Raw genomic sequence first — 17444 nt, forward strand, 5'->3', positions numbered from 1 at the left:
TTGGTCATTATATGTCGATATAAATTTTGTCAAGGGTACAAAGACAACTGATATTACATTAATTTTATACATTTGTATTTTGTTAAATTTATTCAAGTATTATCATGACCACTTGTTGCTACATGTGAAAGAATTTTCAACGGATATAACCTTCTGAGTGACTGTGTTACTGCCATTTAAAACTAGGAAAGAGAATAAAAACAATAATCTATTACACCTCCTGTAGGAGCAAGAAGAAATTGGGAGGCTTGCTTATGTCACATAAAAATTTTCCATATCACATGAATTTTTTAAGTCTCTGTACAGCCTCTTATCTTGCTTAAATATGACACAACAATTCTTCTACAGATTAAAGGTTGTGAGAGAGGTTGTTACCTTTGAAATTACATCTTGCATCTCATTTCTTGGATAAAAGGTTCCATCATCATAGCGAAATCTATACAACATCTGTTCTGGTTTGAATTGATGTTTATCAGTAACTAAGAACATAAAAACAGTATATTAACATACTGATGATCTAAAAAGTCGCAGATAAAAACAAATGCATTTATAAAAGTCATATTCCCAGAGTTCCCATTCTGGCTCAGCAGTTAGCAAATCCAACTAGTATCTGTAAGGACGCAGGTTCGATCCCTGGCCTCACTCAGTGGATTAAGGATTTGGTGTTGCTGTGAGCTATGGTGTAGGTCACAGACAAGGCTCAGATCCCACATTGCTGTGGCTGTGGTGAAGGCCGGTGGCTACAGATCCAATTGGATCCCTAGCCTGGGAACCTTCATATACCATGCGTATGGCCCTAAAAAGACAAAAAAACCAAAAAAATAAAAAATAAAATAAAATTCATATTCCCAAGTACGGAAACTTTGTTTTACCAAAAGCTTTTATTTTCCTAACATAGTTGTGCTAATCCAATATTTTGACAGTAAGATTCATGATAAGATTTTATTATATAACATAGTTACAATTTTCATATAATGATTTAAGAACTAAATCGAGGTTAGCAACATTCAGCTAGCATAGTACATGTTCTGTGTAGTGTTTTTATACTTATATAAACACACAAGTTTGTGTTTTCTGTTTCTTTACAATGTCACGAAGTCAAGTAAAAAATGCCCTTCTAATAGACACTCCAACCAGTGCGTTATAATTTGATTCTCAGCCCTCGAAGTGAATTTGAGTGTTCATCTGTCTTATCCATAGCAATTAAGCCAAGACCACACATATACCAATCTTGACCATTTATCCTGGATCTCCAGTGCAGATTAGATAATTTCAATAGGTAGCTGATTCCAAAATTTTAACAGTTTTGCACTGACAAATGCTTTTGTTACATATCACTTAATTTTCTTTTTTTGGTGGAAAACGAGTGATCAGCCTGCGCTTCCATCCTTAGGATAAGGTTTTCATATTCATAGACTCCTACTAAACTTCCTCTCAAGTTTTCTTTTTTCCAGAAGTATTTTATAGGCAGTCGAACAAAATAATAACTATTCTAGAATGGAAAAACTTCAAATTAAATCTCAAAGAGATTACATTTCAATGTTTTCTTTACAAGGAACGCAGCATTTGCAGAAGAGATTATTTGTTGCAATGGGCTCTATTTTCTTTAATTTTTATTTTTTTTGAATCTTTAATAATCTTTTTACATTATAGCTGGTTTACAGTGCTCTGCCAATTTTCTACCATACAGCAAGGTGACCCAGTCACACATACATAATTAGATAACAGACTTTGAACATCACTATTTGCTAAAAATGTTGAAGAAGGAGAAAAACCAGTCAGAATTAATTCTCATTAACTACATTAGGTGAATCCAAAAGAAAACCAAAAGACTTGTAACACACACACACACACACACACACACACACACACACACACGCATACACATATATGAAGTTTCAGCTCTTCCACCCTAACCTATCCAAACCAAGCGCATGGCTTGCGGCCATAAAAATCCTGAGACAGGACTGCTGCCAAAAAAAAGACAGACCACTCAACTTTTTGGCATCTTTTTTCCCCCAGATTAAGCCAAAAAAGAAATAAAGCATGTGTGAAAGAAAAATAAAATTGAAAAAAGTATTTTGAAATCCTCTGGCACGTTTCACAATCAGTTATTTCTTTTTCTCGTATGCAATCTATCTATTCCCATTATAACCCCTTAAGAGTCGCTGAAATAAATTGTCTTGATATTCCAAAAGTCAAGCAAACTCAGGCTCACAGATCTCTTGCCACAATAAAATCACAAGTCATGGTTCAACCTATTCAAAACAGAGGGCTCCGCTGGAAGGTAAAGTCTTGCGACTCTGATCCTGAATCTTGGGTTAATCTACAACTCTTGGCTGTTGCCTTGGGAAAATAGTTAATAGTTCTGTATTCAAATTCACTCCCCTACTTTCTCGTGCATGGAAAACGGGTTTGTTAATTGACGAGAAAGGTTGCTTCATGCCATCTTTTAAGCAACTATGTGACGCTGTGATATTAAGCAGGGAAGTGATGGTAAATGATTATTCACAGCTGGCTCTCTAGTGATGCGGCAGAAGGAACACTGATGTATGGCATTTGCCAGTTTCCATGGTATCAAATGCTCCCACCCTGGCCAATTTCAAGCTGCCAAAATAAAGTGACTGAGCACAGAATTAGATGGGCAGTGACACATTATCATTTCGCATTGCTGTCATACAAAAGCAGTAGATATAAATAAGACCATAGATAACAATAGCATGTAGTACAATAATTAGGAAATGATGAGTTTTTAGGATATATTACCTTTGTTTATAATTTATGTATTTATATGTTTATATAATTTCATTTTAATAACAGCCATGTTTAACAACCCAGCTTGAAATTTCTTAAAACATTTAATCACCAGCTCTCTAGAGCTTCTACCAGCCAACTTCAGCACACCGCTGGATATAATGAATGAGATCCCTGAATTCCCAAATAAGCATTTATAAAGTAGATAACAGAGCCAGACACGAAGCACAGCATCAACATATCCAGAGAAAGCATACGTTGCCTCAACCCAAGAACTTCTGGTATAGCAAGGATTGGTCTCTGATGAAGTTCTCAAGAATAACCAGCAATGTCAATAATGACAGTAATGATCAACTTTTTTTCTGGCTCTTTTTAAAACAGGTGGCTCATTCAACTTTATTTTAGGAATTCTATTGTCACAAAAATGCAGCTGGAACCACATACCACTGAAACCAGCCTGTTTGGGCTCCTATTTCTTCATTCTAATGAAATCATTAATGTGAAATTGCATAATATGCTCTCTGACCCTCAGTATTGGAGAACTCTATTAGTTAATTTCCAACACTTTACAAAAAGGGGAAAAAAAGGTTATTTCCAGCAACAAAAGTTCTGTATGCCAAATCTGACATTATAACTGATCAGACCCTAATCACCGTAACAGCACAGGCCACTAAATTCAAAATGTGGCCAAGAGAACAATAGTAATACAGTATTCGATAGTGCCCAATTTCTCAAAGATTTAATCGGGTCATAAATATCATTGCTCAAAAAGATTTCGATTCTTCTAAGTTAAATAATCAAAGGATTCTTGTATTTGAAATTTCAAAATAAATTTTAATCCAGAATTGATCTACTACTTTCTTCTCAAAATTATAATGTTGGAGAAAAGTGGGGTGTCTGAGGCAGGGGGGATAAGTTGATGAGGACTGAAATTCCAATATCTGTTCCCCCCAAAATCTTATGCTATTGATTTTTTTTTCTTTTTAGAGGGAGGCAATTAAACTATGCTGAGAGGTATTTTAACAAAATGAATGAGTGGTTCCCTCTGTGATTCCTTCCAGATCTTTCAGCAGTCCTGAACTGAAAAACAGGTCACACCCTGGATGACTATGGTCATGAAGATACTGAATAAACATTATTCCGATTCTACTTTGTACTAACTCAAAATTGAATGTGTCTGACTAGGAAGACAGAGGCCCAATCCCATGGGGCCTTGAGGGCCATGGTAAGAGATTTAGGTGAGAAGTCTGGACTTTTCTTTGGGTTTATGGGAAGCCAGGAGATGATTATAAGGAGGAGAAGGCCTCGATCTTACATGTCTTAAAATGTCTCTTCAGCTGAGAGTGTTCTGGAGAGTGTTGTATGGGGATGGAGGATGAACAGGGAAGCCAGGAAGGAGCAGGTGGTAAGTGAGAAGAAGGTGAGGTTCCAGAAGGGGGAGCAGGGTCTGAACTGGGAGCTGTGGCAGAAAGGTTCTCAAGGGCTTGATGGCATGAGCAAGAAAAAGGAATTCCAGATGATTTTTTTTTTTTTTTTTTTTGGTCTTTTTGCCTTTTCTGGGGCCGCTCCCATGGCATATGGAGGTTCCCAGGCTAGGGGTGGAATCGGAGCTGTAGCTGCTGGCCTACGCCAGAGCCATAGCAACACAGGATCCGAGCCACGTCTGCGACCTACACCACAGCTCATGGCAACACTGGATCCTTAACCCACTGAGCAAGGTCAGGGATTGAACTCAAAACCTCATGGTTCCTAGTCGGATTCATTAACGCTGAGCCACAACAGGAACTCCTCCAGATGATTCTTATCTGGGTGCATGATGATCCATTACATTGGCAGCATGCAGTGTGGGGTGGGGTGGGGGTGGGATTGGGAGGATCTTTTTTTTTTTTTTTTTTTCACTTCATTGTAATTTAGAAAAAAAATGAACATCAAGACATCAAAGACCGGAGTTCCCGTCATGGCTCAGTGATTAAAGAATCCGACTAGGAACCACAAGGTTGCAGGTTTGATCCCTGGCCGTGCTCAGTGGGTTAAGGATCTGGCATTGCCGTGAGCTGTGGTGTAGGTTGCAGACGCGGCTCGGATCTTGCGTTGCTATGGCTCTGGCGTAGGCTGGCGGCTACAGCTCCGATTCGACCTCTAGCCTGGGAACCTCCATATGCCACAGGAGTGGCCCTAGAAAAGGCAAAAAGACAAAAAATAAAAAGGAAAAAAATAAATAAAAATTTAAAAAGACACCGAAGCCCAAAACCTATATTTGTTCATAGTTCCTGTCTTTTTCTCCTCTCCCACATTTTGCATTAGAAATTCTTCAAGCTTTCATTCTTAGTCCCATAATCAGGGCTTTCTTGTTTTCCGTTTTTTTTGTGTGTGTGGTTTCTTATTGATGGGCCAAGAACCTGATGCTCTCTTGAAATGATTCCCAAATTGGTCCCTCGGTTTCGATTGTTACAGCCACACATTTTGCAACCCCTTGCTGGTCCCACCCCTGCAGATGTCTCTTAACCATCCACAGCAATCCCTTCACCTTCTCCCCACTGCTCCACCCCCTGAACCCTCTCTGTCATCCAGATAAAACACTCAGAATAATCTGATCTTGCTCATCTCCCACATCTAAATAATCATCAAATATGCTATTTTGGCTCCTCCAGAATCCCTCGGATGGACATCCCCATCATCCCCATGGACAAAGCCCAGGTCATTTCCCTCGAGGGGAAGGTGGGAGCCTCCCTATGGGCGAGAATCTCCTTAGTCTCTAACTCTCCACTCATCCATTGGCTCCCAAACCAAGTTCTAGTCACTCCTCTGCTTCCAAGGGACTATCAGCTCCTCCCCTCCTTCAGAAGAAGCCACACATGCCACGGTCAGTAAGTTAAGAACTTCTGGGATCAGATGTTTGCCTGCCTTTCTCATCACCCCCCTCTCTGAAGGGTCCTGTCCTGCCATGTGAGACTCTGTGTTAGTCCTGAAGAGGCACCGTGCACCTTCCCACCCCCATGTCTGAGGGCTATGACCTCCTCAAGGTGGATTGTCCTCCTGTCCTTCTTTCCCTGTGAGAGTCCCGTTCATTCTAAGAAGCCCAGGACTAATGCCACTTCCTTTGTGAGGCATCCCGAACACTCTAGTAGAACCTGGCAGAAAATTCCTTTCTCCTCGATCCCACATCACTCACCTGGCATTCTAACCTTGCCTTTGACTTGCTCATCTCAAGTTAACAGATATACATCACCATATACCTATATGCCTGCATAATACCCTATACATATTAGGCACTCGAAGATGTTGCTGGAAACAACATAAGCACCCTATAAGGTGAAAATTGATCAATGCAATGAAGATACATGTAATTGGCTGATAAATTAATGGCAGTTAATAAAATAATTACCGTGATGAATGATTCCATTTTCTAATAATGCTTGTCCCAAGTGCACACCTTCCTCAGGCCTATGAATCTCTCCAATCTCCAAGAGCCATGACACGAATTCACTGCAACAGAAATCCAATTAAGAAGTTACAGCATTCATTCTCCTTCCAGGAAGTCTACCTGTCTCATGCATTCATCAGTCAGCCCTGCAAGGAGTCTCAAAACATAAAGGGACAACGGTGGCGCATTTCACATACATTTTTTTTTCACATGGGCAAGGCCCACAGTTAGGTAAACCAGACTCAATTCTAGAAAATTCAGGTCCACAAATTCAGACTTCCCGAAACACTGCTTAATAACTATTCAACTTGCTAAGACCTTTAATTATAGTTATGATCCACATAAAAGCAAATTCTGGACTCAAGAGATACAACGGATCCTAAAGACAGTTACACAACAGAACTAGATAGAGTAACAATGACTCAATAAAAGAGAAACTGTCTTGAATGTGGTTCTCCAGACACAGAGAATGAGTGGGTTTGAAACGCTAAGAAGGTGCACAAAATAAAACTACATGCCCTGTATGGTGGATAGAAGGCTAAAGATGCCCCCCACCCCCCATTTAAGGATCCCACCCCTTAGTTTTCAAGCAAATCCTAATCTGGGTGGTTCTGTGAACAGATATGCATATGTAATTAAAATTCCAAATTGAGGAGTTCCCACTGTGGCATAATGGGATCAGTGGTGTCTCTGTAGCACCATCCTGGGCCCTGCGGAGTGGGTTAAAGCATCTAACACCGCCATAGCTGTGGCGGCGTTAGGTAGAAACTGTGGCTGGGATCTGATCCCTGGCCTGGGATCTCCATGGGCCACAGGGTGGCCAAAATAACCCAAAAGTCCCAAATCAGTTGACCTTAAAATGGGAAAATCATCCAAGTGGGCCTGATCTTGTCGGTTAACCCCTTTGAAGCAGAGTTTTCTCAAGCTGGTGGCACAAGAGGAAGCACTGAAAGCACAAGAAAGACTCAACATGCCACTGCTGGCTTTAAAGAGAGAGGAGGTCATGCACAAAGGAATGCAGGCAACCGCTACAGACAGCAGCCCTGGCCAACGGCCAGCATGGAAGTGGAGGCCTCATTCTGACAACCACAAAGGACTAAATCCTGCCAACGACTTGAATGTGCTGGAAAGTGGATCCTTCCTCAAACACTCAAGATAAGAGCCCAGCTGGGCTAACACCTTGATTTTGCCCTCCTGAGACACTTAGCATGCAGCCCGGTCTAACTCACTTGGACTTTCGAACTACGGAAATACAGGCTAATACATGGGCATTGTCTTCTGTCACTAAATATGTGGTCATTTGTTTGGCAACAATAGACAACTGATATACACCAAGAGACATAGAAAAGTCTCACTACTTTGTTTTCAAATTTTGGAATTACTTGGTAAGTAAATTCATTGTTCTGTCTAAAGTGTCACCCATAAGCAACACTCCAACACTACACCATCCATCCAAACTGTCTACTGCACACATCTGCTATGGCTGCGAAAGGCCACTGAGGATGACAGCTCACATCTTTCACCATTTCCAGCGGGGGCAGGGCGCCCCAGCATCACAGGTAAGAGGAATGATTTTTTCTTCTCTCTCTTTTTTTTTTTTTTTTTTTTTTTTTTTTTTTTTTGCCTTTTAGGGCTGCACCTGCAGCAAACAGAAGGTCCCAGGCTAGGAGCTGAATTGGAGCTACAGCTGCCAGTACACCACAGCCACAGCAATGCCAGATTCAAACTGAATCTGTGACCTACACCACAGCTCACAGCAATGCAGGATCCTTAACCCACTGAGCAAGGCTAGGGAACAAACCCACATTCTCATGGATACTAGATGGGCTTGTTACTGCTGAGTCACAGTGGGAATTTCACAGGGATGATGTTTTATAACACTTAGGAAAGCCTCAGCTGCGGAGGGATTTTTTTTTTTTTTTTTTAATGACCATGTGGCATCATTAAGAGAAAACTAAATACAGAGGCATTTTATTTTATTTTATTTTATTTCATTTTTATTTTCCCACTGTACAGCAAGGGGGTCAGGTTATCCTTACATGTTATCTTATACATTACAATTACATTTTCTTCCCCCACCCTTTCTTCTGTTGCAACATGAGTATCTAGACAAAGTTCTCAATGCTATTCAGCAGGATCTCCTTGGAAATCTATTCTAAGTTGTGTCGGATAAGCCCAAGCTCCCGATCCCTCCCACTCCCTCCCCCTCCCATCAGGCAGCCACAAGTCTCTTCTCCAAGTCCATGATTTTCTTTTCTGAGGAAATGTTCATTTGTGCTGTATATTAGATTCCAGTTATAAGTGATATCATATGGTATTTGTCCCTGTCTTTCCGGCTCATTTCACTCAGTATGAGAGTCTCTAGTTCCATCCATGTTGCTACAAATGGCATTATGTCATCCTTTTTTATGGCTGAGTAGTATTCCATTGTGTATATATACCACACACAATCTTCCGAATCCAATCATCTGTCGATGGACATTTGGGTTGTTTCCATGTCCTGGCTATTGTGAATAGTGCTGCAATGAATGTGCGGGTGCATGTGTCTCTTTTAAGGAGAGTTTTGTCCAGATAGATGCCCAAGAGTGGGATTGTGGGGTCATATGGAAGTTCTATGTATAGATTTCTAAGGTATCTCCAAACTGTTCTCCATAGTGGCTGTGCCAGTTTACATTCCCACCAGCAGTGTAGGAGGGTTCCCTTTTCTCCACAGCCCCTCCAGCACTTGTTATTTGTCGATTTATTAATGATGGCCATTCTGGTGTGAGGTGGTATCTCATGGTAGTTTTGATTTGCATTTCTCTTACAACCAGCGATGTTGAGCATTTTTTCATGTGTTTGTTGGCCATCTGTATATCTTCTTTGGAGAAATGTCTATTCAGGTCTTTTGCCCATTTTTCCATGGATTGATTGGCTTTTTTGCTGTTGGGTTGTATAAGTTGTTTATATATTCTAGAGACTAAGCCCTTGTCCGTTGCATCATTTGAAACTGTTTTCTCCCATTCTGTAAGTTGTCTTTTTGTTTTCTTTTGGGTTTCCTTTGCTGTGCAAAAGCTTTTCAGTTTGATGAGGTCCCATGGGTTTATTTTTGCTCTTATTTCTGTTGCTTTGGGAGACTGACCTGAGAAAATATTCATGATGTTGATGTCAGAGAGTGTTTTGCCTATGTTTTCTTCTAGGAGTTTGATGGTGTCCTGTCATATATGTAAGTCTTTCAGCCATTTGGAGTTTATTTTTGTGCATGGTGTGAGGGTGTGTTCTAGTCTCATTGCTTTGCATGCAGCTGTCCAGGTTTCCCAGCAATGCTTGCTGAATAGACTTTCTTTTTCCCATTTTATGTTCTTGCCTCCCTTGTCAAAGATTAATTGACCATAGGTGTCAGGGTTTATTTCCGGGTTCTCTGTTCTGTTCCATTGGTCTGTCTGTCTGTTTTGATACCAGTACCACACTGTTTTGATGACTGTGGCTTTGTAGTATTTCTTGAAGTCTGGGAGAGTTATGCCTCCTGCTTGGTTTTTGTTTCTCAGGATTGCTTTGGCGATTCTGGGTCTTTTGTGGTTCCATATAAATGTTTGGATTGTTTGTTCTAGTTCTGTGAAAAATGTCCTGGGTAATTTGATAGGGATTGCATTGACTCTGTAGATTGCTTTGGGTAGTATGGCCATTTTTACAATATTGATTTTCCCAATCCAGGAACATGGAATCTCTTTCCATTTCTTTACATCTTCTTTGATTTCTTTGATTAAAGTTTTATAGTTCTCGGCATATAGGTCCTTTACCTCCTTGGTCAGGTGTATTCCGAGGTATTTGATTTTGTGAGGTGCAATTTTAAAAGGTATCGTATTTTTGTATTCCTTTTCTAATGTTTCATTGCTGGTATACAGAAATGCAACTGACTTCTGAATGTTCATCTTATATCCTGCTACTTTGCTGAATTTATTAATCAGTTCAAGGAGTTTTGGGGTTGAGTCCTTAGGGTTTTCTAGGTATAGTATCATGTCATCTGCATACAGTGACAGTTTGATCTCTTCTCTTCCTATATGGATGCCTTTTATTTCTTTTGTTTGTCTAATTGCTGTGGCCAGGACTTCCAAAACTATGTTGAAGAGCAGTGGTGAGAGTGGGCATCCCTGTCTTGTTCCAGATTTGAGGGAGAAGGCTTTCAGTTTTTCCCCATTGAGTATTGTATTTGCTGTGGGTTTATCATAAATGGCTTTGATTATGTTCAGGAATGTTCCCTCTATACCCACTTTGGAGAGGGTCTTGATCATGAATGGATGTTGGACTTTGTCAAATGCTTTTTCTGCGTCTATTGAGATGATCATATGATTTTTGACTTTTTTTTTGTTAATGTGGTGTATGATGCTGATTGATTTGCGTATGTTGAACCATCCTTGTGAACCTGGGATGAACCCAACCTGGTCATGGTGTATAATTTTTTTGGTATGTTGTTGGATTTGGATTCGGTTGGCTAAGACTTTGTTGAGAATTTTTGCATCTATATTCATCAATGATATTGGGCGATAGTTTTCTTTTTTGGTGGTATCTCTCTCTGGTTTTGGAATTAGGGTAATGGTGGCATCATAGAATGTCTTTGGGAGTATTCCTTCTTCTTCAACCTTTTGAAAGAGTTTATATGTTTGACAGAATTCACCTGTGAAGCCATCTGGTCCTGGACTTTTATTTGTAGGGAGTGATTTTATGACCTCTTCAATTTCATTTCTAGTGATTGGTCTGTTCAGTTGGTCTGTTTCTGCTTGATTCAGTTTTGGCAGGCTGTAAGATTCTAGAAAATTGTCCATTTCTTCCAGATTGTCAAACTTGTTGCCATACAGTTGTTCATAGTATTCTCTTATGGTTTTTTGTATTTCTGCTGTATCTGTTGTGATTTCTCCTTTTTCATTTCTAATTTTGGTGATTTGGGTTCTTTCTCTCCTCTTTTTAGTGAGTCTGGCCAGGGGTTTGTCAATTTTGTTCACCTTTTCAAGAACCAGCTCTTGGTTTTATTAATTTTCTCTATTGTTTTTTGAGTCTCTATTTTATTGATTTCTTCTTTGATCTTTATAATTTCCTTCCTTCTGCTGACTTTAGGACTTTTTTGTTCTTCTTTTTCTAATTCATTTAGGTGGAGGGTTAAGTTGTCCATTTGGGATCTTTCTTCTTTTTTGAGAAAGGCCTGTATTGCTATAAATTTCCCTCTGAGCACTGCTTTCGCAGCATCCCATAGATTTTGAGAGGTTGTGTCTTCATTATCATTTGTTTCAAGGTAGTTTTTAATTTCCTTCTTGATTTCCTCATTGACCAATTGGTTTTTTAGTAGCATGTTGTTTAGTCTCCATGTAGTAGGTTTTTTCTCTTTGCTTTTCCCATGGTTGGTTTCTAATTTCATGGCATTGTGGTCAGAGAAGATACTTGAGATAATTTCTATGCTCCTAAATTTATTGAGATTCACTTTGTGTCCCAATATGTGGTCGATTCTTGAGAATGTTCCATGAGCATTTGAGAAGAATGTGTATTCTGATTTTTTTGGAGGTAGTGTCCTGAAGACATCAATTAAGTCTAACTTTTCTATTGTTTCCTTTAGGATCTCTGTTGCTTTATTGGTTTTCTGTCTAGAGGATCTGTCCATTGATGTGAGGGGGGTATTAAGGTCTCCTGCTATAATTGTATTCTCATCAATATCTCCCTTTATGTCTGTTAATATTTATTGTGTGTATCTGGGTGCTCCTGTATTTGGGGCATATATGTTGACGATAGTAACATCCTCTCCTTGGATGGATCCCTTAATCATTAAATAGTGTCCTTCTTTGTCTTTCTTTATGTCTTTTGTTTTAAAGTCTATTTTGTCTGATATGAGTGTTGTGACTCCTGCTTTTCTGTTATGTCTATTGGTGTGAAATATTTTTCCCCACCCTTTCACTTTCAATCTATATGTATCTTTTGTCCTAAGGTGAGTTTCTTGTAGGCAGCATATTGAAGGTTTTTGCCTTTTTATCCACTCAGCCACTCTGTGTCTTTTGATTGGGGCATTCAGTCCATTGACATTTAAGGTGATAATTGATAGATGATTATTTATTGCCATTTTTAACCTCGTGTTCCAGTTGATTCTATGGTTCTCCATTCTTCCTTTCTTTTTTTTTTTTTTTTTTTGGTTGGATGGTCTCCTGTTATTATCTGCTTGAGTGTTTTTTTTTTTTTTTTTCCTTCATTATTGGAAATGCAATATTTGGTTTTGGCTTGTGGTTGCCCTGTTTTTTAAGTATGCTAACCCCTTCCTATAATTGTGTGTTTTAGCCTGATGGTCCTGTAAGTTCAAACACTTCATTACTATATTAAAATTAAGAAGAGAAACAAACAAACAAACAAACAAAAAGGGTTATTTACTTCCTAACATCCCTTGCCCACATTTTATGGTTTTGATGACTCTTTTTTATTTTTTTCTTTTTAATTTTATTTTGTTTGAAGCATGTTTATGATTAAATCTGTATGCTGGCTTATTTGAGTGACTGCTCGCTGATTGCGGTTTCCTCAGTCCTAGTTCTTCCTCTTCTTCTTCTTCTTTTTTTTTTCTTTTCTTTTTTCTTCCCTTTCCTTCCTTTCTTTTTGGTTTAGAGAAGCCCTTTCAATATTTCCTTTAACCTGGGTTTTGTGTTGCTGTATTCTTTAAGTTTTTGTTTGTTGGAAAAAATTTTTATTTCCCCTTCTATTTTAAATGATATTCTTGCTGGATAGAGTATTCTAGGTTGCATATTTTTTCCTTTTAGCACTTTAAATATCTCTTGCCATTCCCTCCTAGCCTGTAGTGTTTCTGTAGAGAAATCAGCTGATAACCTTATGGGGGTTCCCTTGTAGGTAACATTCTGCTTTTCTCTTGCTGCCCTTAGGATCCAGAGGCATTTTATAATAAAGTATTTTATCATCCTCATGTTTAAAAATCTAACATTTGAGGAGTTTCCAGCGGTGCAGTGGAAACGAATCCGACTAGGAACCATGAGGTTGCGGGTTTGATTCCTGGCCTCGCTCAGTGGGTTAAGGATCCAGCGTTGCCTTGAGCTGTAATGTTGGTCACAGACATAGCTCAGATCTGGCATTGCTGTGGCTGTAGTGTAGGTTGGCAGCTGTAGCTCTAATTAGACCCCTAGCCTGGGAACCTTCATATGCTGCAAGTGTGGCCCCAAAAAGAAAAAAGAAAAAAAAAAAAAAAAAAGCTAACATTTGAAATCTTACATTAACTAATGAATATATTTTAGAATGGTTTTATTTTAGCAGAGAGGCAGGAGAAGCAAAGCTATAGAAAGTGTCAGGAAATTACTTTTCCACATTTTTCAAAACCAAAAGCAAAGTATTTGGATAAAGTCAAATAATCAAGGGATATGAAAATTCAAACGTGGATGTCTAGGCTCAAATGTACATTTTAAAGCAGAAGAAGTTATTAAAGTTCTTTGTATCCTTCTATTAAATAAGAACCATCCAGGAGTTCCCTGGTGGCTTCTATTAAATAAGAACCATCCAGGTTAAGGTTCTGGCATTGTCACTGCTGTGTCTAGGGTTCGATCCTGGGACCAGGCCCCAGGCATGGCCAGAAAAAAAAAAAAAAAAAAAAAAAGAACCATCTAAAAGAAAGAAAAGAGGAGTTCCCACTGTGGCTCAGTGGTAACAAACCAAACTAGTATCTCTGAGGATGCAGGTTCAATCCTTGCCCTCACTCAGTGGGTTAAGGATCTGGCACTGTCGTAAGCCGTGGTATAGGTCATAAACGTAGCTTGGATCTGGCGCTGCTGTGGCTGTGGTATAGGCCGGCAGCTGCAGTTCTGATTCGACCCCTGGCCTGGGAACTTCTGGAAGGAAGGAAGGAAGGAAGAAAGAAAGGAAGGAGAAAAGAAAGAAGAAATTGCTGACATCATGGGATGAACGGATGGATGCCTTAAGTTTTCTGGTCAAGATTCCTGGCTCCACATCCACACCCCTCATCCCATTATGGCCTAGGAAATGTCGATAGTAAAAAAATATACATTCAAAAAAGCTTAGACAAGTAATTAAATGAAAGTGAACACATGAGGTTGTGAAAATCTAACAGAAATACATGCACCCCACCCACCAAACTTACCTTCCAAGGAAGCATTTAGGGAACGTAGTCAGTTTCCTTTTTCTATCTTTGATCAGATTCCCTTGTTTGCACATCATTTTATAAAGTTTCTCACCCTGTTCAGAGATCATCACCCAGGTGTCTTGCTCCATGCCTAATTTTAAACCTATCAAAAGTGAAACAAAGGACAGATGCTTGAAAATGTCTCTTCCTTCATTCATGCTGTCATTCAACAAATATTCGTGGCGTGTCTACCACGCACTGGGAGCTGGGGATGCAGAGCTCTGTAGGACTGGGTCCTCGTTTTCAAGAAGAGCAGGGGGTTCCAGGGAGACAGTCAAGGCGAGATGCCCGGGGCAGGTGTCATCTCTGTCTCCAGAGGCACACAGTGTGGCCAGGGCCAGAAGAGAAGCTGCATCTTAAGGATCCCTTTTGCAGGACTAGGTCAGCAGAGCTGGACAGAGTGGCCCTGGAGACAGCCTCAGAGGAAAGACTGGGATCCAGGAGAGACATAAGCAGAGTGCCTCACCTCTATCTGAGAAACGTTAAAAAAAGGTTCACAGAGGAGTCCCTGTTGTGGCTTGGTGGGTTAAGAACCTGACAAGTATACATGAGGATGCAGGTTCAATCCCTGGCCCCACTCAGTGGGCTAAGGATGGGGCATTGCCCTGAGCTGTGGTGTAGGTCACAGATGCAGCTCGGATCTGGTGTTGCTGTGGCTGTGGCTTAGGCCGGCAGCTGCAGCTCGGTTTGGACCTCTAGCCTGGGAACCTCCATATGCTGCATGGAAAGGCCATGTTTAAAGGCACAGTACGCATATGATTTCCAGAGTATTTACAAGGGTCATCTGAGGGAAGTAGCACAGAGCCCTGGGTCCCTCCCAGGTGAGAGGACACGAGGTGGCGGGAGGGTGGGCTGCGTCCTTGCTCCACTGCAGTCTCAGCGTATTTCATTCCTTATCGGGGGAACATCCTGGTGTTTTAACCAGAGGGAGGAAGAAGGCAGGGCAGTGCAAGAAAGAATGTTTTGTTGGGAGTTCCCATTGTGGCTCAGCGGTAACAAACCGTACCAGTATCCATGAGGATGCGGGTTCGATCCCTGGCCTCGCTCAGCAGGTTAAGGATCCCGCCTGGCTGTGGCTGTGGTGTAGGGCGGTGGCTACGGCTCTGATTCAGCTCCTAGCTTGGGAACCTCCATATGCCATGAGTGTTGTCCCAAAAAAGACAAGAAAAAAGAAAGTTTTGTTGCTTGAGCAACAAAACTCAGAGGACAGTGCAGGGGACAAAATGAAATGGGGAGGGTTTAAAAAAAGGGAGACCATTAGGAGGAAACTGCCAATGTTCGGGGAAGTTCAAGCCACTGCAAACAACAGCAGGCTAGCTGGGGAAGAGGATAAAGCGGAGAAATGTCTAGGAGGCAGTACTGATAGGACACAGCAATGGGTTCAATGTGGGCATGAAGGAGAGAGAAATCAGGACACCTTCTAGGTTTGTGAGAAGAGAACTAAACAGTGATGAGGAAGCATCTTGGACAAAGGGTTTCAGGTACGGAGAAGTCCAGCACCGAGTCTGGATGTTCAGGTGGAGTCCAGGGCTCAGCTGATTAAGGGAATGTGAAGTTCCAGAGAGAGGAGAAGGCTAGACATAAAGATTGAGAAACTGATGATGCAGAATGGAAGTTAAACAGATGGGAAGGGACACGAGAGGCAAGGAATCCAGTTCAGAGAAGACCAGTGCCAAAGGTGAAATCCTGGGAACACTGATAATCAGTGGATGGGACTGATGAAGAACCATGTCAGAAGAAAAAGAAATACTTAAATTATTTTTAGTCTCTTAGTACAAAATTTCTTACTAAAATTTTATCCTTTACAATGGAGAAGCCATTAACATTTTGAATAATCCATTAAGAATAGAGTCTGTTAATATAAGCAGAGTTATAGAATGTGCTTTCTTACTTGTTTTCTTCCTTCTTTTTTTTTTTTTTTTTGGTCTTGGGAGTATTTATATGCACAGCCATTCTGAGAAAAGTTAAGGTTCAACTTGATGAAAAATTCAATTTACCTTTTAAGTGATTTGTTATGCTATTTGGATTGACTGCTAGATTCAACAAAACAAAGTCAGTTATGCATTCATAACCTTAGCTTTAAATTTTTCCATCTTATTCTTCAACTAAGATCCATCAAAGGAGTAAGCATTTTTAAGTGTTTTAGAAACTCTTATTTGTAAAAATGTGTACTCTAAATATTTTAATTAAGGTAGAAACTTTGTACATTCTTAAGGGGGAAATACCTAAAGATGGAAGAAAGAGCTCTTTGTATTTCAAAATTTCGCTACCAATGTAGTATTTTATTCGTAGATCTGTGGGAAAAGGAATAAACTCTGTCATGTTTCTCATCAATTATTTAGGAATAAAAACAGTAGCTATACAAACATTTCTATTTCCTAGCTGAATTACAGAAATATGAGTACTTGCAGATAAACTTAATGCAACTGAGTATCACCAGACCAAACACTGTTTGCAAATTTTGATAAGAACATGAAGTGAATTTGAGCTAGGCCTCCTTCTGAGACCAAGCTCCTTACTGAGTTACATTCCATTATATTCAACAGCATTATAATAATACTAAAAATTTAATGTACATCCATAATGCCTTATTTACACTTTGGATACTAAATTATTTGGCCCAGGAATTTTCAATGCACTGTTAAATATGTAGGGAAGAATTGTTGCAGGCCCTACAATACTGCCTTATTTTATTAAAGCCTGTCTCTTAAAGGAAAACTCTATAACGATGCTTTAGAAATGGCAAGAATAAAGTGCAAAGAAAACTGATCAAATTTTAAAGCAAGTGAAACTATTTGCTATAGACTGAATGTCTGTGTGCCACCCAAAATCCATACGTGGAAACCAAATGCCCAATGTGATGGCATTAGGAGGTAGGACCTGTGGGGTGATGATTAGTTCATGAAGGCGGGCGGGGGGGGTGGCATGAATGGGATTAGTGCCCTTACTGAGGAGACCCCCTGAGAGATCTGTCATCCTTCCTGCTATGTGAGGACAGTGAGAAGATGGCCATCTGTGAGCCAGGAAAAAGCCCTCACCAGATACTGAATCTTGGGCTTCCAAGCCTCCGGAACTGTGAGAAGTAAATTTCTACTGTTTATAAGCCACCCAGTATAT

The 17444-nt window shown here is 40.1% G+C and overlaps 1 protein-coding gene across 2 annotated transcripts in view; it reads right to left on the reverse strand.

Annotated features, from left to right (window-relative positions):
• The window catches only part of PREX2 (phosphatidylinositol-3,4,5-trisphosphate dependent Rac exchange factor 2), a 285840-nt gene that overhangs the window by 162460 nt on the left and 105936 nt on the right, over positions 1-17444 (reverse strand). For both annotated transcript variants that reach the window (XM_021089269.2, XM_013996689.3), the window contains 3 exons: positions 14286-14430; positions 6140-6240; positions 376-479 (listed from right to left, as the gene is read on the reverse strand). In XM_021089269.2, the coding sequence (XP_020944928.1) occupies positions 376-479; positions 6140-6240; positions 14286-14430 (350 nt within the window). The remainder of the gene's footprint in view (positions 1-375; positions 480-6139; positions 6241-14285; positions 14431-17444) is intronic.

The sequence above is a fragment of the Sus scrofa genome, chromosome 4 (assembly GCF_054392235.1).
Source record: "Sus scrofa isolate SSC_HxYL_T2T_F1_AM1 chromosome 4, Sscrofa_HxYL_maternal_Yorkshire_Landrace_v2.0, whole genome shotgun sequence".
Taxonomy (NCBI): Eukaryota; Metazoa; Chordata; class Mammalia; order Artiodactyla; family Suidae; genus Sus; species Sus scrofa.